Source organism: Varanus komodoensis, unplaced genomic scaffold, assembly GCF_004798865.1.
Source record: "Varanus komodoensis strain SLA01 unplaced genomic scaffold, ASM479886v1 scaffold1, whole genome shotgun sequence".
Lineage (NCBI taxonomy): Eukaryota > Metazoa > Chordata > Lepidosauria > Squamata > Varanidae > Varanus > Varanus komodoensis.
In genome coordinates this window covers 119075255-119097484 of record NW_025335268.1, presented here as the reverse complement: position 1 = coordinate 119097484, position 22230 = coordinate 119075255, and the positions used below count along the sequence as shown (strand labels likewise).

Sequence of the window (22230 nt, the reverse complement as noted above, 5' to 3'; positions counted from 1 at the left end):
CGACTGGGTCAAAGCCGAAAGGACACTCAGTTGCTGATGTGTCTAGTGGTGAAAGGAGAGTCCGATGCTGCAAATATCTATACTCCATAGGAACCTGGAATGTAAGATCCATGAATCAAGGCAAGCAGGATATGGTCAAACAAGAGATGACAAGACTGAACATCAACATCTTAGGAATCCGTGAACTAAAATGGACAGGAATGGGTGAATTTAATTCAGATGACCATCAGGGATACTACTGCAAGCAAGAATCCCTCAGAAGAAGTGGAGTAGCCTTCATAGTCAATAAAAGAGTAGGAAAAGCAGTACTGGGATACAATCTCCAAAATGACAGAATGATCTCAGTTTGAATCCAAGGAAAACCATTCAACATCACAATAGTCCAAGTCTATGCCCCAACCACTGGTGCTGAAGAGGCTGAAGTTGACCGGTTCTATGAAGGCCTACAACACCTTCTAGAATTAACACCAAAAAATGATGTCCTGATCATCATGGGGGATTGGAATGCTAAAGTAGGAAGCCAAAAGTTAACCGGAATAACAGGCAAGTTTGGCCTTGTAGTACAAAATGAAGAAGGGCACAGGCTGGTAGAATTTTGTCAAGAGAATATGATGGTCATAGCAAACACTCTTTTCCAACAACCCAAGAGACAACTCTACACATGGACATCACCAGACGGTCAACGCAGAAATCAGATTGACTATGTGCTCTGCAGCCAAAGATGGAGACGCTCTATACAGTCAGTAAAAACTAGACCAGGAGCTGACTGTGGCTCAGATCATGAGTTTCTGGTTGCAAAATTTAGGCTTAAATTGAAGAAAGTAGGGAAAAGCACTAGGCCACTCAGGTATGACCTAAATCATATCCCTGATGAATATGCAGTAGAGGTGACAAATAGATTTAAGGAATTAGATCTGATAGACAGAGTGCCTGAAGAACTATGGACGGAGGTTCACAACATTGTACAAAAGGCAGCAACTAAAACCATCCCAAAGAAAAAGAAATGCAAAAAGCAAAATGGCTGCCTGAGGAAACTTTACAAATAGCTGAGGAAAGAAGAGAAGCGAAAGGCAAGGGAGAAAGAGAAAGATACACCCAACTGAATGCAGAATTCCAGAGAATAGCTAGAAGAGATACGAATGCCTTCTTAAATGAACAGTGCAAAGAAATAGAAGAAAACAATAGAATAGGGAGGACCAGAGATCTCTTCAAGAAAATTGGAGATATGAAAGGAACATTTCATGCAAAGATGGGCATGATAAAGGACCAAAATGGTAGGGACCTAACAGAGGCAGAAGAGATTAAGAATAGGTGGCAAGATTACACAGAACTATACAAGAAAGAGCTTAATATCCCTGATAACCACGATGAGGTGGTCACTTACCTCAAGCCAGCCATCCTGGAATGTGAAGTCAAATGGGCCTTAGGAAGTCTGAGCAATAACAAAGCTAGTGGAGGTCACAGTATTCCAGCTGAGCTATTCAAAATCCTAAAAGACGATGCAGTAAAAGTGCTACACTCAATATACCAGCAAATTTGGAAAACTCAACAGTGGCCACAGGATTGGAAAAGGTCAGTTTACATTCCGATCCCAAAGAAGGGCAATGCCAAAGAATGTTCGAACTACCGCACCATTGCACTCATTTCACATGCTAGCAAATTTCTACTCAAAATCCTACAAGCTAGGCCCCAGCAGTATGTGGACCGAGAATTGCCAGAAGTACAGGCAGGATTTCGAAGAGGCAGAGGAACTAGAGATCAAATTGCCAACATATGCTGGATCATGGAGAAAGCTAGGGAGTTCCAGGAAAACATCTACTTCTGCTTCATTGACTATGCTAAAGCCTTTGATTGTGTGGATCACAACAAATTGTGGCAAGTTCTTAAAGAGATGGGAGTACCAGACCAGATGTCTCTTGAGAAACCTATATGCGGGTCAGGAAGCAACAGTGAGAACTGGACACGGAACCACTGCTTGGTTCAAAATTGAGAAAGAAGTTCGGCAAGGTTGTATACTGTCGCCCTGCCTATTTAACTTATATGTAGAGCACATCATGAGAAAGGCAGAGTTAGATGAATCACCCGTTGGAATTAAGATTGCTGGGAGAAATATCAACAACCTCAGTTATGCAGATGATACCATTCTAATGGCAGAAAGTGAAGAGGAACTGAAGAGCCTCTTGATGCAGGTGAAGGAGGAGAGTGCAAACTTTGGCTTGAAAGTCAACATTAAGAAAACTAAGATCATGGCATCCGGTCCTCTCACTTCCTGGCAAATAGATGGGGAAGAAATGGAGGTATGACAGATTTTATTTTCCTGGGCTCCAAGATCACCGCAGATGGGGACTGCAGCCAAGAAATTAAAAGATGCTTGCTCCTGGGGAGGAAAGCTATGGCAAATCTAGACAGCATACTAAAAAGCAGAAACATCACCCTGCCAACAAAAGTGGGTATAGTCAAGGCTGTGGTTTTCCCAGTTGCAATGTATGGCTGTGAAAGCTGGACCATAAGGAAGGCTGAGCGCCAAAGGATTGAGGCCTTTGAATTGTGGTGCTGGAGGAGACTCCTGCGAGTCCCCTGGACCGCAAGGCGATCAAACTGGTCAGTCCTAGAGGAGATCAACCCTGACTGCTCTTTAGAAGGCCAGATCCTGAAGATGAAACTCAAATACTTTGGCCACCTAATGAGAAGGAAGGACACTGGAGAAGAGCCTAATGCTGGGAACAATAGATGGCAAAAGAAGAAGGGAACAGCAGAGGATGAGGTGGCTAGATGGAGTCACTGAAGCAGTTGGTGTGAGCTTAAGTGGACTCTGAGGGATAGTGGAAGACAGGAAGGCCTGGAAGAATGTTTTCCATGGGGTCTCAATGGGTTGGACATGACTTTGTGACTAACAACAACAAAGGACAGACCTACAGGATAGACCTCAATTATATCCACTCTGCCTGCAATCTTAGATGGTCTGGGACACTGCCAAAACACAGAAAAATCTGTTCTCCCTCCCATTCTATCCTCTACATTAGGCCCCTACTTCTCTTTCCGGCTAATTCTCATCCCTTACACAAGTGAGGAGTTTTTCTCAGGCCTTTGTGGGGAGGCTCCAGGGGAAGCTGCTGAATGGCACGGTCCCCAACTGCCCATCAAATTCTCATCCTTCCTGTTTGCATGCACGAGGAACTTATCTCAGGTACATGTACAGGGTTGCAGTGAGGGAATCAGCTGAGCAGTACTGCTCCTTTCAGTGCTACTCCACTGATTCCCCCCCCCCCTTTTGACTAAGTGTGGGTCAGGGGGCACCATGCTCTTGCTCCAGGAGTCTTCTCTAGAGCAGGAGGCAAGGGTGCCTCAACAGCTTCCTCATTCTCTCTGCTGTGCTGCAGGGCATGAGACTTGTTTGAGCAACAGAGACTGCCCCAGTGAGTTGAACTTGGCTTGTGATCATGGCTATCAAAGACGGGAGCCTCATTCCTTCCCGTGCTATCTCCTGGCTTACTACCTGGATGACTGATAGGGAAGGAGATGCTAGGAGGGAGGAGAGTTACCACTATGAGCCTGATTATCTGTCATATACATCAAAGTTTTTTAAAAAGTGAACCATGATAACCATGCAGAGTTACTTGTCATGTCCTGTGACCCCAGCCCCTATCTCCCTCACACATTCCAATAACTATTCTTTTTCTACCTCTAGCTTGCCAATTTGTAATTAAGTATGTTTGAGACTTTATTTAAAAAACACATTTTAATACAGGTTTCTTTGATTCCTGGAAAACTATTCTGACAAGAAGAGAGTTGGCTTCATGCTTGACATATGGGCCAACCAATGAACAGTGTCAAAGCTGGCTTTTGCTGTATACCAGAAAAACCAGTTTTTCCTGCATTCATTCTGAAATTGTACATGTGCTTTGAACAGTGGGTGTACTTCTACAAGAGCCACAGTGCTAAAGTTGTGTGTGTATGTGTATACTCTTAACTGAAGCAATTCCTCCCTCTTTCGCATCCAATCTCTGTTCATCAAAATGGATGTGGTATTTTTGTTCCATCTTCTAAAAGAGGGAACAAGGAGAGAAACCTTTTTATTGGACCACTTGTTGCTGTTAGGTGTGTACTGGCCTTTAGACTTACATACAGAGAACCTGTTCGGGTATTACAAAAGTAAGTCCAACTTTATTCAGATAAGAATGATTAGACCTATGCTGAATTCCAGTCATTTTATAAAGTTTGCTAAAGATTGAAAAAGGTGTTGAACCACAACTTAAGATTGCACACTGCATCAGTTCACTTAGCCATGTTGTAGTGTTGCTCAGCAGTTTACTTCCCTTAATATTATAACCAATAAGATAGAAAAGCCTAAATTAGATCCTTTGTTATTTAGAAGCCTTCCTTTCTGATACCAGTGACAGTTCAGAAGACAATTGATGCTACCTAATATTTAATGCTCATGCAGTGCTTAACATTTTTGAAAACACAAACACTTGGAATTTCTTTAAAAAAATGGGCATGGTTGCGTTTGCAAAAGTATTTGATAAACCCTTCTCTGAATCCCCTTGCCCATCACTGATTCTCTTAGGGGAAATCTTAACTATCTATAGAGTTTATTTCAGAGTCTTGGTTCCAACATGACAGTTTCTCATGTATCTATCCCAAATGAATCATTTCAAAAAGCTGTTCTCATAAAATGATTTTACAAGCTTATCTTTACTTTGGTTTATAAAAAAAAAACTTTCTTGAAACATGTTGTAAGCCGCCCCGAGGTTTCGGCAAGGGGCGGCATAGAAATGTTATAATAATAATAATAATAATAATAATTTGTTCCTTGATTATCATGGGAAGGTTGTTTATATTAAATAGCACTGGTTTAAATCAGTACAATTATAAAGCATGCCTACTGCATGAGCATTACATATTGGGTGGCAGTCACCAATTTGCTAATAATATTGGAGTCAGAACACGCCATTAGGACAGGCCATTTCTATATATGGGGTGCCCCTTGAATGCAGGGGTTCTTGTCATGCACATCAGTTATAACATCAAAATGTAGAGACCTGCTGCTACTATAGATGGAGAAGGCTGTTGTTTCTTATTTCCTTTGTTCTGTGTTTACCGGCAAAATGGGGAAATGTTGTTTCTAGGAAATCTTGACATCAAGTTGGAAAGGGAGAAAGGTTTGCCTGGAAACAATATCAGTAGATTTGGTTAATGCAATACAAATGGAATTCCTATTAAATGTAACAGAAGAGTGCTTTCTGGAATAGTTTCCTGTTCAGATTGCCATAGAAGTCATTAACATAGACTTTGCTGTTCCTCAGTGATGGATTTTTGGGGAGGTGCTCTAGTACACCGTGTACAACATACAATTGAAATGTGCGTATAGCTTTTGTGGTACTTGAACAGAGATGGATGCTTCTCTTCTCCTATCACACTGTAACTAATTAACACAGGAACAAAATTGTCCTGTGAATCAAATGAGTGATTCCACTTGGATTATCAACCTGGATAGATGTGGTTGCTTCATAACAGGACTTTATGGTAAAATGAGTTGAATGGACCAGAGTTAATCTTTCAGGAATTTGCCACTTTAATAGTCAGATAAATGCTTAGGAGAGAGAGAGAGAATGAAAAGGTTTGATCTCCAAAGCATGCCAATATATAAGAAAAAGTTTAAGAGGTCAAAAAATGGAGCAGGAGTTATGTGTCACCAGACAGGATATGTATTATATTCAATACTGCACACAATTATTTATTAAGTAGATAAACTAAGAACCTCAAAATGACAATGGATATACAGTATATCACAGAAGCGAGTACACCTTTCACATTTTGTAAATATTTTATTGTATCTTTTCATGTGACAACCTGAAGAAATGACACTTTGCTACAATGTAAAGTAGTGAGTATACAGCTTGTATAACTGTAAATTTGCTGTCCCCTCGAAATAACACACAGTCATCAATGTCTAAACTGCTGGCAACAAAAGTGAGTACACCCCTAAGTGAAACTGTCCAAATTCGGGCCAAAGTGTCAATATTTTGTGTGGCCACCATTACTTTCCAGCACTGCCTTAACCCTCTTGGGCATGGAGTTCACCAGAGCTTCACAGGTTGCCACTGGAGTCCTCTTCCACTCCTCCATGATGACATCACGGAGCTGGTGGATGTTAGAGACCTTGCGCTCCTCCACCTTCCATTTCAGGATGCCCCACAGATACTCAATAGGGTTTAGGTCTGGAGACATGCTTGGCCAGTCCATCACCTTTACCCTCAGCTTCTTTAGCAAGGCAGTGGTCATCTTGGAGGTGTGTTTGGGGTCGTTATCATGTTGGAATACTGCCCTGCGGCCAAGTCTCTGAAGGGAGGGGATCATGCTCTGCTTCAGTATGTCACAGTACATGTTGGCATTCATGGTTCCCTCAATGAACTGTAGCTCCCCTGTGCCAGCAGCACTCATGCAGCCCCAGACCATGACACTCCCACCACCATGCTTGACTGTAGGCAAGACTCACTTGTCTTTCTACGCCTCACCTGGTTGTGGCCACACGCTTGACACCATCTGAGTCAAATAAGTTTATCTTGGTCTCATCAGGCCACAGGACATGGTTCCACTAATCCATGTCCTTAGTCTGCCTGTCTTCAGCAAACTGTTTGCGGGCTTTCTTGTGCATCATCTTTAGAAGAGTCTTCCTTCTGGGACGACAGCCCTGCAGACCAATTTGATGCAGTGTGCGGCATATGGTCTGAGCACTGACAGGCTGACCCACCACCCCTTCAACCTCTGCAGCAATGCTGGCAGCACTCATATTTCCCAAAGCCAACCTCTGGATATGACGCTGACCACATGCACTCAACTTCTTTGGTCGACCATGGCGAGGCCTGTTCTGAGTGGAACCTGTCCTGTTAAACCACTGTATGGTCTTGGCCACCGTGCTGCAGGTCAGTTTCAGGGTCTTGGCAATCTTCTTATAGTCTAGGCCATCTTTATGTAGAGCAACAATTCTTTTTTTCAGATCCTCAGAGAGTTCTTTGCCATGAGGTGCCATGTTGAACTTCCAGTGACCAGTATGAGAGTGAGAGCAATAACACCAAATTTAACACACCTGCTCCCCATTCACACCTGAGACCTTGTAACACTAACAAGTCACATGACACTGGGGAAGGAAAATGGCTAATAATGCCCAATTTGGACAGATTCACTTAGGGGTGTACTCACTTTTGTTGCCAGCGGTTTAGTCATTAATGGCTGTGTTGAGTTATTTTGAGGGGAAATTTACACTGTTATACAAGCTGTATACTCACTACTTTACATTGTAGCAAAGTGTCATTTCTTCAGGGTTGTCACATGAAAAGATATAATAAAATATTTACAAAATGTGAGGGGTGTACTCACTTCTGTGATATACTGTATCAAGAAGCACAGTTTAAAAATGAAACCTCACTAGAGGTTTTACTAGTCCCAACTATGCTTTATTGAAATAAGCTGCTTATAGGCTGTGGTTTAAGAAGATAGCATATTTATACTACAGTTAAAATTAACTGTGTGTTTGGACATAATGATAAACTGTAATCAATTGAAAATGAAAACAAAAACTTTCTGATCTTGTCTTTGTATTTGTACCAGTGGAGAAGCAGCAGAGGCTAAAGTATGAACCAGAGCATTAGTTGCTTTCCAGTCGTCTTGTACTGAGACTGATACTTGTTACAGCAAACCATAGCTTCCTATCATACTTTAAACTATATTTGACTTAACAATAAACTCTGATTAGTTTAAAATAAAAAGTGGAGGCTTCTGATCACGTCTTTGCAGTTGTACTAGAAGAGGACAGGAATTGCATGAATCAAGACTAGTTTCCATTGCTTCACAGAAGACCAAATTACACTTTAGTATTTTATCTAAGTTGGGCCTCATATCACAAGTTGGGTGGAATATGTGCATATGCTGTAATTAAGCCATTTTTAACTAAGAGGGCAGGTTAGTACTCTGCTACCAAATAAGAGTCTGTGTTTCCTTTGATAGGAATAGCAATAACTTAGAAAATCTTCACTTTCAGACTACTAGAGAAGCTCAAGAAGTTCTGATTTGGTCATGCCAGTAGTAAGGTGGGGGATATATACATATGAGGTAGCTGTGGAAGCAGAGATTTATTTTTCTGTTTTTTCATTGTATAGTGGATTGAATCCCCTGCTCCTTAAGCCCCACAAGTGTCCTGCCAAGTCTTGGTTGAAACTGACATAGATGTAAGGGATGGCGGCAGCCTACTTTGGTAGTTGTTTGTCCTGCAGTGCCAAGGGCCAAGGTAGCCCATCCCTCCCTGCCTTCACAACTTGTAATATAGGAAGCTGCTTTATGCTGTCTGAGGACTTCTAACCCAGTATTGTTGACAGTGACTGGTGGTGGCTTGCTAGGGTTTCAGGCCGGAATTTTTCCAGTCCTACCTGGAAAAGCTGGGGATTGAATTTGAGGCCTTCCACATGCCAGGCATGTACTCTACAACTGAACTATGACCCTCCTGTGTTGCAGGGGCCAGCATCTTGGTTCTGATCTGGACTCCATCAAAATTTAAGTAGTTGGTAGTTCTGCTTTTTGTTTGTTCTGTTGTTCATGCAACTGTGGATCGTGATGCTGAGAATTGCCTTCTCCATCTCATAGGCAATCCTACACTTCTGCTTTCTTACTATCATTACACAAGTTTGGCATCGCTGCCTGCAGAGCCCTTTGATGCAATCTGCAATCTCTTTCCTCCTCTTTCCTTCCTCCTCTTTTCATTGTAAATTATGCCAGCTTGTACTGAAGAAATGTGTGAAGCTTTGACTGTCCAGCTGCTCTCACCCTGAGTTTGTGTGTGTGTGTGCTTGGGGGAGCAGGGGGGAGATGGGGAAGTGGAGAGGGTAGTGGACAATCATGCCAGTATATCTGTGAAGAAAGGATATATATAAATTGAATGCTCCCACATCATTTTATGCTAGCCTTTCCACTGAGAGCTTTGAAATTGGAAAGCTAGAAATTCCTTAAGATTGTGTTTATCTTCACCATGTTTCAAAATACCTTGAAATTGCATTGTTTTGGGTCAAGCCTACTTTAAAAGCCTACTTATGGACACCCCTCACACATTCGCCAAAGCAGAAATTCAACAGCCAATTTTAGAATACTATAAAAGATGACACTGAAATGATGGTAAACGTTTGATTTTAAGCCAACATAGTTTAAAGTGTGTCTAAGATTCTGCTTTTCATTTATAAGCAGTCCATGAGCACTTTGTAAAACAGTTATGTAAAAACTGTTTCTGTCTAAATAAATTTCCAAAGTATATAACTGAAGGAAAAACCTTAGATTTTTTTTCTCTTGTATGCCTCAGGAAATCCTGCAAAAAGATTTATTTTGTTCATCCTTGACTTTATTTTGTAGCAATCTGTTACTTGGAATGGCTTCAATATATAATACTAATATTGCATGGCAACAATATGTCACACAACCATTATGTTATCAAGACACTGTCAATACTTAGCCAATACTTAGCTGCAAGTTAAAATATTTAACTGATGCGCTGAATCAAAGCAGCACAATACCCTCCAGATGTTTTGGGCTCCAATTCCTGGCAACCCCAGCCAGCATTGCCAATGGTCCAAAACCTCTGGTGGGTTCCAGGCTGCATACACCTGCAAACAGTCAGGAGCTGTCCTTACCCTAGTTCTTAGCTCAGTCAGAGCAGAGGTGCAGTCAAATATGTAGTTATTCTATACTTGGCAGAGATGATTGGCTCTCACATGAAATATAAGCAGAAATAGCTTTTAGGTCAGACTGGAAACTTAAGGACATTTCTTTGTAGCCATAAATCTACACACACACACACACACACACACACACACTTATAAAAAACAAGCTTTGAAAATAACCCAGTCAATCTTACCTGAAGTGGTACTCATGCATTCATAAGACCAAATATACATTATGTTATATAGATCTGATCAAATCTCTGTCTTCCCTCTTCCTTGAGCACTAGTTTGAAAATGTGTGAGCCTTATATTAAATCCAGTCAGAGTTGTTATTTCTCCTCATAAATATCTTAAATGTGTTGCTCCCAACAGCTTTCCAGTGCATCAATAAAGGAGGACCCTCTGTAAATAGAAGCATGTTTCCATAGCAAAAAAGCACTATATTGGCTTTGTTTTCAGTATAAAACAGTGTGTATTTTGGCCCTTGAAGCCAGGCATCTGTGTGACAGCTGGCTTTGCTGGGCATTTTCTCTCTTTTAATATTCAGAAAAGTAAGGAAGATGAATGATTCTAGTTACTTGGAGAAATGCTGGTCTGCTTAGATAGTGGAACTGAGTCCAGGACACTTACGCTTACATTACAAAAGAAAAAGCCAGTGGTTCTTCCTTGATGGCAACTGGCCTATTCCTGCGAAGAGACAAGCAGGCAAGATCTTGATTCAGCCTAGAACCAATTCTAAGAGTGTTCTTAGGTTGATTTCAATTAGTCATTCTGCAGTTGTTAGCATGATTACAGTTGTGGTACTATCTGTGCCCAGATATACATGTTGCAAGTTTAGGACAAGCAACCAAAATATCCTTGGGGGATGGATGACATAGACAGATGCAGCCTGAGAACAAAAACATATTATTAACAATAATGGGACATGGGGTGGTGTTGTGGGTCAAACCGCTGAGCCACTGAACTTGCCAAAAGAAAAGCCAGCAGTTTGAATCCACGCAGTGGGTGAGCTCCTGTTGCCTTGTCCCAGTTCCTGCCTACCCAGCAGCTTGAAAGTGTGTAGAAGTGCAAGCAGATAAATAGGTATCCACCTCAGTGGGGATCTAGTGACCTGTGTGGAAGTGTGAGAACCAGCCCCACGTAGGACCTGCAGAATTGAACCTGCAGCAGCGGGCGCAGCACTGGCGGCGGAGAGAGACCTGGGAATGCCAGCGCTTCCGCAGACCAGTGCAAGCTGTTCTGTGTGCAACACTGGCTTGCCTCCTGTGGTGCACGATGGATAGCATGAACTGAAAAGCTAGCGATCTTAAGACTGCCAAATCACTCTGATTGGTAGACCTCCTGGCTAATTGTACCAACACTATATGAAATTAATTTAATTAACAATAACGATGAGAGTTCATAAAAATATTTTTAGGTAAAGCAGCCTTTTAAAAATATTTTTGAAGAGGTGAAATTAAAATCACACGCATACATACTTAAATACATAATAGGAATGATCCTTTTTAACCATAGCCAAAACATGGAACTGGTATCACTCTTAAAATTAGTTTTTCTTGTTTGCCGTTTATATAGCCTGTATCATCTGAGGTGGTTGTGAATGTGCCATTAATTAGTAGTTGCTGTGCTTTTTTTCTTTTCTTACCAGCCATTGCAATGGTAAATTGCTTGCTTCTGTACTTTCTAAGTTAGCATATGACATTTTAACATGTAAAGCTTGTTGATGATTTTCCTTCATGGTAGGACAGATTTCCCACGTTTCCTGTGTCCCACAGTAATTAACTTTTTTTAAATACAAAGACCATTTTTTCTGCATTTTTGTGCTTTCTGAAAAGGACACAAATCCATTTTTCTCCTTTAATTTGTCAAGACCTTCCAGACAGAGCAGGGAAAGAGCTTTTTTTTCTGTTTTGCCAGGCACATTTATCATTATTTGAAACATTTGTAACAACAACAAAGAACTATGTGGAACTATGAGGACTAATTGATTTGTGTCACATACGTTCCTGTAAACTAGAGCCCATCACACCCATTTGTGCTGGTGTTACCTACATCAACCAAATAAAGTTTGGCTACTTCATGAGGCTTCCAGTCATTTCCAGCATTTCACATTTTTTAGTGAACCTGCTGTTCTAATAAAGGCTAAACTTCCTATTTTAATTTAAATTAGTTTAGTTCATATTGTAGAAGGCAATGGGCTTGTAATTAGATCATACTCTCCGTGCACTGCCCAGCTTAGCTGATACCTATTAGAACATATTCCTAGACATTTGTTCATAAGTGTTTCAGTTATTCTCCACTTTTACATAAATATAGAAAAGAGAAAGGGTTGGGAGCACTAGTGGGAGGAAGAGCACGCGTGTGTAAATGGGATGGAAAGAATGCCCAAACACAAAACCTGTAAAGTGAATAGCTAGCTATATATGTAATGCAGATTGGAGCCTGAAGCTGTGTTTAGCTACTAGTGGATCTGTGGGAGAGGTGAATGGTGGACTTCTTGATGTATAGCTTTATGCTCTTTGCCACAGCACTGCAGCACTTGGTTTGTGTTCTTGGTTATGTTGGATTTGGAAACAGCAACCTTCTTGTGACTTGGCTTGCAGCTTGTCCTGACACAACTTAATGGCATGCTAGTTATTTGCATCCAAATGCCACCTAAGAGTCTGCTACACTTTACTAGAAGTTAGAGTACACATTGGTATTCAGGAATATTGTATGTTCTTGACTGTGTGCTTATTGGACAGTTTTGGTCTCTGTGTTGCTACTAGTAGGATGAATGACTGTTATCATTAAGGATACAGGTGCATATGTGGGGCAGGTGGCAAGGAGATGCTTTTGAAACCATTTTCGGGGCAATTTTGAGATTAGCGGAGCTAAAGTTCATCTTGCTCCTTGTCTTCTCTTTGTGTGACTTCCTCCTGTATTCACTAAAGTGTCCTGTGCCATGTGTTTTTACAATCTGCATTTAGATAGTAGAAATCTTACTCATCAGTTTTTTCTTTCTCTTTTTTATTTTGAAGATTGTACCTCATTATGTTTTTTTCAGGTTCTCCAAGCCAGCACCAATGTTTTTAGATGAGTCCTTCAGAAAGTGGGCAAAGATCCGGGATTTTGTACCTCCTTTTGGAATTAAAGGACAAGGTAGGATAATATTGCAGTATCTTGCACCTTCATTTTACATGGGATTATGAACCTATGAAGGTTCAAAAGAAGAAAGTACCTCTAGTTAGTCATAGTCTGTGTGGTTATAAGATTTGAAACTTCCAGCTCTAATAATAGAATATATTGGAACAATCCAAATGCTTTTTTGTAGCTTTTTTGAAATCCTATTCTATTCTCCTTTTGAGGTTGGGATGAACCCATCCTTCTAGCATTTGTAGATTTCCTCTCACACTCACCCCAGTCTTGCAAAGTGAGCCAAGCTGACAGGAGGTCCATGAATGCTTATGCAATGAAGTTAGCACAACCAACAACCGTCTTCCACATCAGGTGCAGCAACCCAAACAGCAGCTGTACATGATGCAGAAGAGCAGTTTAATGATGTTCCGTTCCTGGCAAATCTTGTGCAACCAACTTGCTTCTGTGTCAGGTGCAGCAGCCCAAATGGGCATGCTGCCCAGGAACTTGGACTCAGGGCCACTGCAGAGTGAACCAGAGTCTGATGAGGGGAGCTCAGGGAATCTGACAGATTCCCACCTCCAAATCAATTCCTATCACATCATTAGTTACAGTCTCTGAAACCAATGGTCTACCACTTTGTGTTTTGATCCCTTTGTAGCCACCTTAAAGTGGTAAATGAATAGAATGCAGACAATGGCAGACAATGGCATACTTGGAAACAATCCTACCTTAACATGATGTTCTTAAATTATGTAACGTGCCACTTAATTTTTTGCAAATTAATTACTCCTATCCAGAGGGAGTATTTAGCACAGTAAACTGGTGTGTCTAATGAATGTAAGAGTTCAGATCAGGTGCAGCAGTATTGATTTCATGCCATGAGGCCTACTTGCCAATTGTAATTTCATTAAGATGGTGTGTGGGGAAGTGGGGCAATTGCACTACAAGATCTGTCTTCACCCTGAAAATGGGAATGGGACTGAGTGTAAATAAACACAATAACTCTGTGTGAAGAAATGCATTTTATAATGTAAGTAGCTGTCCAAATGAGAGCAGGCTCTTAGAAGCATGAACTTGCCACTCCACAGTTCTTGTTCTCCTATAAAGAGGAATGGTCCACACTTTTTCTGTCTTCACACCAGGCTATGTTCTAGTCTGTGTAAGGCAGCTTGGGTTATGTACACAATTCTTCCTGTCCCATTGAAATGTTTGTTGAAGCTTATGATTAAATGCAGCTGCATAAATTGTCCAGACAGGGTAGCTCCATTAACTGCAAAAGAGTTGCCCCATCCCATGTCTACTTACTTCCAAGATGCGCTGAAATAGAAGGGAATACAGATCTTGGTTAAGGGTTGCTTTAGATTTAGCAGGCAACTGGACCGTTCTTCTGCAAAACATCATCAAAACAGAGAAGCTTAGCACAGGATGACTGAACATCTCTGGCAGTCTTTTTCTTTGCATTTCCAGGCTTGTGTCGCCAACACAGAGTGATGTAAATCTAGGATTTTATGTTGGATTTTCTTCAGTTAAAAACAGAAACTGCCATTACTTAAGAGACTGAGAGCTGAAGCAATGGGAGTAAAACAGCAGAATGGGTTGTTTAATATACTCACGGGACAGAATTTAGTGCCAGGATTCAGTCTAAAGAAGTTTGTACATGTGGGAGGAAAGAGTTATTACTCTCAGTAAAACGGTGTGCCTAATGGCCGTGCTGACAGGCCAGGAGCGTGAGAGAGGCAAATGGCACCTCTCTTGTATCACACATCACCAGGAATTCTTGCATCAGCCTTTTCTTTTTATCCCAGGGGGTGCATCAGGGATGAATAATAGTAGTTTGATGAGGTGCATCCCATTAGGTTCTTCAGTCTGGGCTAGTATGATGCCGGATGAAATGGGACTGCAAGAAGAAGGTGCCGATGGCTGCCAGAACCACAGCAGTCTGACAGATGGAGCAACTCCTTAGGGGAGGATATGCCAGTTTGGTATCAGAGTTCAACTCTGAACCTTCATGGAAAAACTAAGTCACTGGCAAGGGAGTTGCACCGCTTAATGAATACCATGGGGTAGATCTGGTATAAAAGTTAGGTGCTTCAGCCTCTTTGCCAGCTGTTTCTTATGGACTGGCATAGGGATTAGCTAGCTTTGTCAATGTGGGATCACCCTGACTGCAGTTTGCATAATGCACACAGGTACAGATTTACACGCTTATGTTTCACAGTTCCACATGACTGTGCCAGGCAATTTCATTCTGTTCATTATGTAAGTAAACTGTAGAACTCAGAAATTTCTCAAATAAAATGTTATTGCAAATCTTTGGTAAGAAGTTCTAGGTTCATGCTTTCTAGCCTTATATTCCAATTACTAAAGTACAAGAATTATTTGCATGTAATAATTTAATACAAACTGTATACAAACTTCCCAAGTTTTCTACGGATATGAGACATTCAAGAACAAAAGAAATGACATTCTTCTTCTGTTGTTAATCAGTGCAAAGACTCTCCAACCAAAAGTTAAATCATATCCATAAAAAACATGTTTTTACTAGGAAAAAACTTTTTGAAAGACTGGTTGTGCTACAAAGTAATAATTCTAGAAACAGAAAAACATATTAGGATGATTTTTTACCTGCCAAATCATAATTAGAGGTCAACAGCAGAGGTCAGAAATAAATATTCATAATTCGTGGAGTATTTTTTTCCCTTTTCTAACATTTGATGAAAAAAGTTTTCTGTGCTTAAATTGGAGGCTTACTCAGGTCATGAACCTACATGCTGACCAAGGTTCATTTACAGATGTTTGAGGGGAACGCTGGCAAGTCTTAGTTGAAAAGATTTGCTGCTAGCTGTGGCTTAAAAGGAAAGGACCATCCATGCCTTTTGTGCCAGGAGAGATACTGTGGTCCTGAATTCTGCTTCCAGTCATATTGGGTTACATTCATTGTATCACCTCCTTTGACTGCTTAGTGGTAGTTTTGCTTTATTTATGTTTTTGGTTTATTCCCTGCTTTTTTACCAAAATGGCACTCAAAAAACCAATTTAAAGTATATTAAAACAATAAAGCACATTACAGTACAATTGTTTTAATTGCTTTTCTTTAAGGACCTTCTTACTGTTGCTATCTGGTGCTGCCTGCTTGCTGAAGTGGATTCTTTGTGTCCCATCTGGAGAGATTTTAGGATGTGTGATGCACCATCTGGAATAGTGCATTGGGCCTAATGTCTAATTTGTTTTTCAGATTATGTAGGTGCTTCTCCTTGAATACATGCTAGTTTTCAAGTACCATTTCCCTCTATCAGAATAGCTTTGAAGTAATGTCTGTGGAGGCCTGCACATGATAAATATTGTGTTAAAATTCTTTACATGTTTGAATTGAGTGATTTAAAAGCAAACCCATAACTTCTTGTGTAATCATCTTTGGAATTATCCTAGAAAAAGATGGATAGATTATGTTTTAACTTAGCATTTTTCATATATATGCCTCTACAGGAACCATTCCAGGAGCGAAGGCATATGTTAGGTCATAAAAAACCTGAATCAGCATTGTCTGTTTGCATTTATTTATTTCTATTTTTATGCCACCACAATAGCTCATAGTTGAGCTCCCTGAGTAGCTTATAATGATTAAACAACATAGTATTCTGAGTAATGCTATGAACAATCCCAGGCATAATAATACAAAACATAACCAAATAAGATCATTACATAAAACTTCAAGTAAGCAATTTTAAATAAATAGTGTAAAGTAAATAAAACCTTAAATCAGGGTCAAGTTAAAATCAAAATTAAAATGATTCAAATAATTAAATCAACTGTTGAAATAGCTGGAGAAGAGAAATGTCTTGCCCTGACGCTGAAATGATAGCAGTGATGGTGGCAGGCGCACCTCTCGGGGAAGCCTCTTCCAGAGTCAGGAAACAATTACTGAGAAGGCCCTTCTTCTAGCCACCATCGGCCTCACCTCCTGGGGGATGGCTCCTTAAGAAGGACCTCCTCACTTTATGAGATCTATAAGGCAGAAGGCTATGCATGCATGCATGCACAGTTGGAGGTTGCTCTCCAGGGCATACTGCAACATGCACATTGGAGCACGACCAGCTGCATTCCCTTCCCTAAGCATTCCTTTAGTTTCATGGCAAACTCTTTTCACACCTGGTGCACTGACATAAATATCACTTTATCTTTGCTGATCAAATACAGATGCATGCTGACATCAAAATTCAAATTTGTGCTGAACCAAACTGTTTGTCTTTACACCTCCTCCTTGGCTTTCTGCCCGGAGCTGTGCCTGGAGGAGATGAAGTTCTGTGGGAAGGAGTTCTTGCCCATTTTCACTTGCTCTGCCACTTTCTGCATTGGCTGACATTTTTTCTGCAGGCTGCAATATGATGGGAACCATCCTACAGCAAGATGATGAGTCCTTTTCTGGTGCTTTTTTCGTAAATGCATCTCTTGCCATCTGCAATAGTTTTAGGGTGTATATTCTTTCTAACAAAAGCAGTAGTCAAAGAGCACCACATGTTCTAGCCCAGTCCAGCCCAGCCTTAAGGCAGAGTCTCATAGATATCAAGTCCTCTTCAGATTAATTTCCACTGTTCACATTACTGTACACTACAAGACTAAAGAATTTAAGGAAAGAACAGCTCTAAGGGAGCCCAATACTATTCTTCCAAAAGAAAAAAAAAATAGAAGAAAGCTTGAATGATAAAGTCTTTGATCTTTGATGTCTTTACACTAATGCACAGAGTATGGGAAACAAACCAACTTTGAGGGTGACTATGACTTGATAAGTGTAATTGAAACTTGGTGGGATGACTCCCATGACTGGTATTCAGTGACTGAAGGCTATAACTTGTTCAAGAAGAACAGAAGGAAGAGAAAGGGAAGTAGAATATGTTAAGGATAGATATCTATGCACAGAAATAAAGATGAATGAGTTTAGCAGCCCCATTGAGAGCTTCTAGATTAAAATCAATGGAACAAAGAATAAAAGAACATGGTGGTAGGAGTCTACTACCAACCACCCAGTCAAGAGGAAGACAAGGAGGAAAAGCCAATTGCCAGTGTTTTAAAGAGTTACAATGTAGTAGTAATGGGGATTTCAGTTCCCTGCTATCTGTTGGGAGACAAGATCTGCCAAATATGGCCTCTGTAAGACATTCCTAACTTGTGTTGCTGATAATTTTCTGCTGCAGAAAAGTAGAGGTTTGGCTATCCCTGACTTGATTCTAACCAACAGGGAAACCCTGCTGGTTAAAGTGGCAGTTACAGGAACTCTGGGGCGAAATGACTATGTCCTCCTTGAATTCTTGATTATTAAGGAAGCAGTGGCAGCAGCACTGGGCATGGAAGAGGGGTGCTACTTGTGCAGTGCCTGGGGCTCAAATCCCAGCTAGCACCTCATGAATACAGAGCACTTGCCAGCAACTTGGACTCAGGACCACCACAAAGCAGACCAGAGTCCAGAGAGCTGAGCCCAGGGTTCCTTGCATATTCCTAGGTATAATATCCTCCTGTGCTGATGTAACAAGATGGCAAAATGATACCACACTGGTGCAGGAAGCAATGCTGAACACTCAAAAACTGTGTTTGCACTGATGTCACTCCAGTACTAGACGTTTCTATATATGTATATTACTGCTTACAGCATTGGAAGAAATTCTGTACATAGAATAGGTACAGCTTTTGTTAGGTCTGGCTTTAGCCTTGCTCATAACTCCTGCAGGCAAAATTGCATATTCCACACCAAATTGTGAGCAACATCTAGTTGCTTCTCTGCTAGTCTGGGATTAAGAAGTCAAACTTATTTATTTCCAGCTGGACAAGTGTTCCCAGATTATGTTGGACTTGGAACCAGGGATCAGGGATGAAGGATATGGACATACAGGGTTGAGTTGCTGCATTTTACACAGGAGACATCAAACATGAATGTGCCTTGCAGACCTGACTTTGGAGATCTTCCCAGTTTCAGTTATCTGACTATTTTGATATTACAGTGATACATAAAGTTGAGCTTTGCATTCCTACCTTCCTCTTTCATCTTTTGATGCACAAATAGGGAAAAGTAATATCTGTGGCACTTGTAGCATCCAGTGCATCTCTATGTGTCTGTGGTGAGGGTTAAATGCCTGTTGCAGGGCTGGGGAACATGTCACCGTACAGGTAGTGTTGGACTCCAGTTCCTGTCAGCCCCAGTCAGCCTAGCCAGTGATGAAGGAAGATTGGCATAGTACTTCATTATGTGAACAAGTATACTTTTGGCCTAGTGGCTTCCATTCTTCTCTACAATAACGGCTGCTTCTTTGGCATTGACCTAAGAATTAACTAGATTACATGTTTGGAGAACCTAGTTACTATGATATTACTTGCTTTGCTCCTGAAGCCTGCAAAATGCAACATTTTATTTATTTATTTATTTATTTATTTATTTATTTATTTATTTATTTATTTAAAACAGTTCTATGCCACCCCATTGCAATAAAGCCTTGGGGCGGCTCACAAAACATCAATAAATAAACCATACAATAAAACCCCAGTGCCATAAAACCTCAATAAAACCTCAGTGCATTCTCGGCTAAAAATAAAATAAAAAATAAAAAAAACCTAGTTAAATAAATAAATTAACAATTAAAATAAGTTTTAAATAAAAAGGTCTTAGCCTGGCGCCGAAAAACAAATAACAACATTCATTGCATGTTTTCTATGGATTTGTATACTTAAATCTTGACTTGAGTTGACCTTGAAAATTGTGAGTTTCTGTGGAAGAAAAGGTAAATATTAGAGAATTAGTCAAGCAGTGACCACACAGAGAGCCAGCTCTACTGTACCTCTGAAGTGGATGAGTGGAGAAGTTCTCTACAACATGTAAACAATTGTTTCTGCTTGTTAAGTTCCAGTCCCTGCAATTCTAATGAGAAGAGAAGAATGTCCCTTTTCTCCCTACTCCCCCCAGGGTCAGTATGTTGTTTCTGGTAGGTTCTTGCCCTTTTTGGCTTTTGAAATAAATTTTTCAGCCTTGTCTCGCTCTTTTTCTAGGATGCCAGAGGGGTTTTTTTTAATGTGTATGGAAAAGATCCTTTCAATTTTTAACTGTACAAAACACACATGCTAATGTTACCTAATCTTTATGTATAAACTTCCTTCATCACACTATTTCTCCACCTCCTCTTTTTAAGGTATGAGTCAATATCAAGCAATCAATTGAGGAAAATCAAGCAGTTTGAGTCTTTTTATGGAGTATTTTTGTCCTACAGTATAATATTCTGTATGCATCTACATGTCACACCAATCACTCCGGCAATTAACCACAATGGTGTTACTGCTGGCAAAACAACCCACACTTTACCCAACAGATGATCAGGCTCACTGTTGGATGTTGGCCCTCTCCCTCCCCCTTCTTGCTCTGTGTTTCTCCCATGGATATCCCAGAATACTCTGGGAGACCATATTGTCTCCTCCTTTGCTGCTGTGACCATAACGTATTTCAGGCTCACCTACATCTCCTCCCCACCACATTAACAATTTTTCTGCTTCAGATTGTGTCTTAAGGGCATCCTCACGTTTGCACTTATTTCCAAAAGCCTATATACCTGTATACTTTCCGGCCTCCACGATGTGTTTTTTTTTTAATTCTTTGTAACTCCTTTTTGAAAAAAATGGAGCTTTACCTTTGGCAGTTGTCAAAGGTATCCACTCTAATAAAATGAGGTGTCATGCAAACCCAGTCAAACTGTTGTGTGTATGGCTGGGAGGGGTTAATCTGCAGCTCTTTCATGAGGTGAAAAAGTCTGTTTGGCTGGGTGAACATAGGAAGTGGTCTGGTCTTATGATACAGTAAAGGCTGGTTTTGTTTTGGTATGATGGTTCTGGAATCAATATTCAAAGTTGTTTTTTACTCTGTGGTAAATGAGTATTCCCATGAATACTGATCAGATCTTCCCAAGAGAAAATAAAGTCTCCTAAAATTGCCCCTTGAGAGAAGGAAAAATAAATGTAGATCTCTTATCTGAGAATTAGCCTTTTCTTAATCTTGTTGAATATAAAAGTATGCATTCTGGATGAGGCCTTAGTTGCTGCCCACATATCTTAATGGACATATTTTCCACCAAAATTTCCTTTGAAATCCCTTTTGAAGCTTGTCTAATACCCAAGACCCTAGAAATAGCTTGCATGCCCCTGGCAAAAATCCTAGAAGGCTGAGATCAAAACATATACTCTAAGGAATCAGAAAAGGAAAAGTATGTTCTATGTATAACTACATCTGGATGTTGTTCTGCATCAAATTCTGATGTCCATCCCTCTGTGGTAGAACTGAAGTGCCTAATTGCCTAGGGTCTCAGCTTAAGTGCCAACATGCTAAATTAGGAACTCAGGAAATTTCAACTCCCAAAAACATACTGCATAGGCTACAAACACCCTGCAGTGGCGGTGTACACCTAGCTGTGAAAATTGCATGCATCTGGAAAGTTGATATGTGGAACACCAATGCAAGCTGAAAGCATTGGTATGTGTGTATGGACAAATGTGTGCCACAAGTACATTTGATTGTAATGTAAGTGTGTAAGCATTTGGACAAGGGCATTTATATCACTGAGCATCTCTGCTGGGATGCTTGTGGATGGAGATGAGCACAGCTGTGCCTGCAGTACTGTGTTTGCCTTCATCCTGCGAGCCCCTGAGTCTCCACTTTCCCAGCTACAAGGCCCAGAAATGTCCTTTGGAGCAGGGCAGAAGGTGGTGATGGATGTAACAGGTACCCTCCAGGTCTTCTGCTTCTCAGGACTAGAACTGCTATTCCATGGACTGCTGCAATTCTCTCTGTGTGGGTTTATCCAGGAGTGCAGAGTACAGCAACTTGGTGGTTGTTAGGAGCTGCTCCTTTTCAGCTCCTTCCTTGAGAGAACTGCACTGGCTACCTCTTTGCTACTTGGCCAGGTATAAGGCTCTGGTACTAGTATATAAACCTAAACAGCTTAGGGGCAGGATACATGAGAGAGGGCAGCTTTGCCCTCGTTCACCTGCCCCAGTCACAGAGGTCATGAGATGGCATGCCTCTAGTGGTTTCACATGACTTGATTGGAGAAGAGCATTCAATGCAGCATCTCCATTTCTCTGGGACTTCCTGCATCTGGAGGGTGGGTGGACACCAACGCTGAGGTTTTTTTAGCACCTGAAATTATCTTTATTTCAGGAAACCTTTGTTGACTAAACAGCCTTATTTTTAATTGATTCTGGTTTAATTTATTGTTTTATTCTTTTTAATTTTCTTATTGTTTACTGTTCCAGAATCTGCTTAGATGAAGAGTAGTATATAAATTCTCTAAATAATCGGGGGGGGGGCACATTTCTGATATTCAGCAGCTCTTTACACTGGGATCCGTATTGGCTTTGTTTCAGAATAACCAACCTA

At 40.8% G+C, this 22230-nt stretch overlaps 1 protein-coding gene across 10 annotated transcripts in view; it reads left to right on the top strand.

The window, feature by feature from the left end:
• ST3GAL3 (ST3 beta-galactoside alpha-2,3-sialyltransferase 3) overlaps window positions 1-22230 on the top strand; it is a 237435-nt gene that overhangs the window by 130017 nt on the left and 85188 nt on the right. For 9 of the 10 annotated variants that reach the window (XM_044442715.1, XM_044442726.1, XM_044442694.1 and 6 more), the window contains one exon: window positions 12751-12845. In XM_044442715.1, the coding sequence (XP_044298650.1) occupies window positions 12751-12845 (95 nt within the window). Of the gene's footprint in view, window positions 1-12724; window positions 12846-22230 lie in introns of all 10 variants that reach the window. The other variant, XM_044442759.1, reaches the window with a different exon arrangement.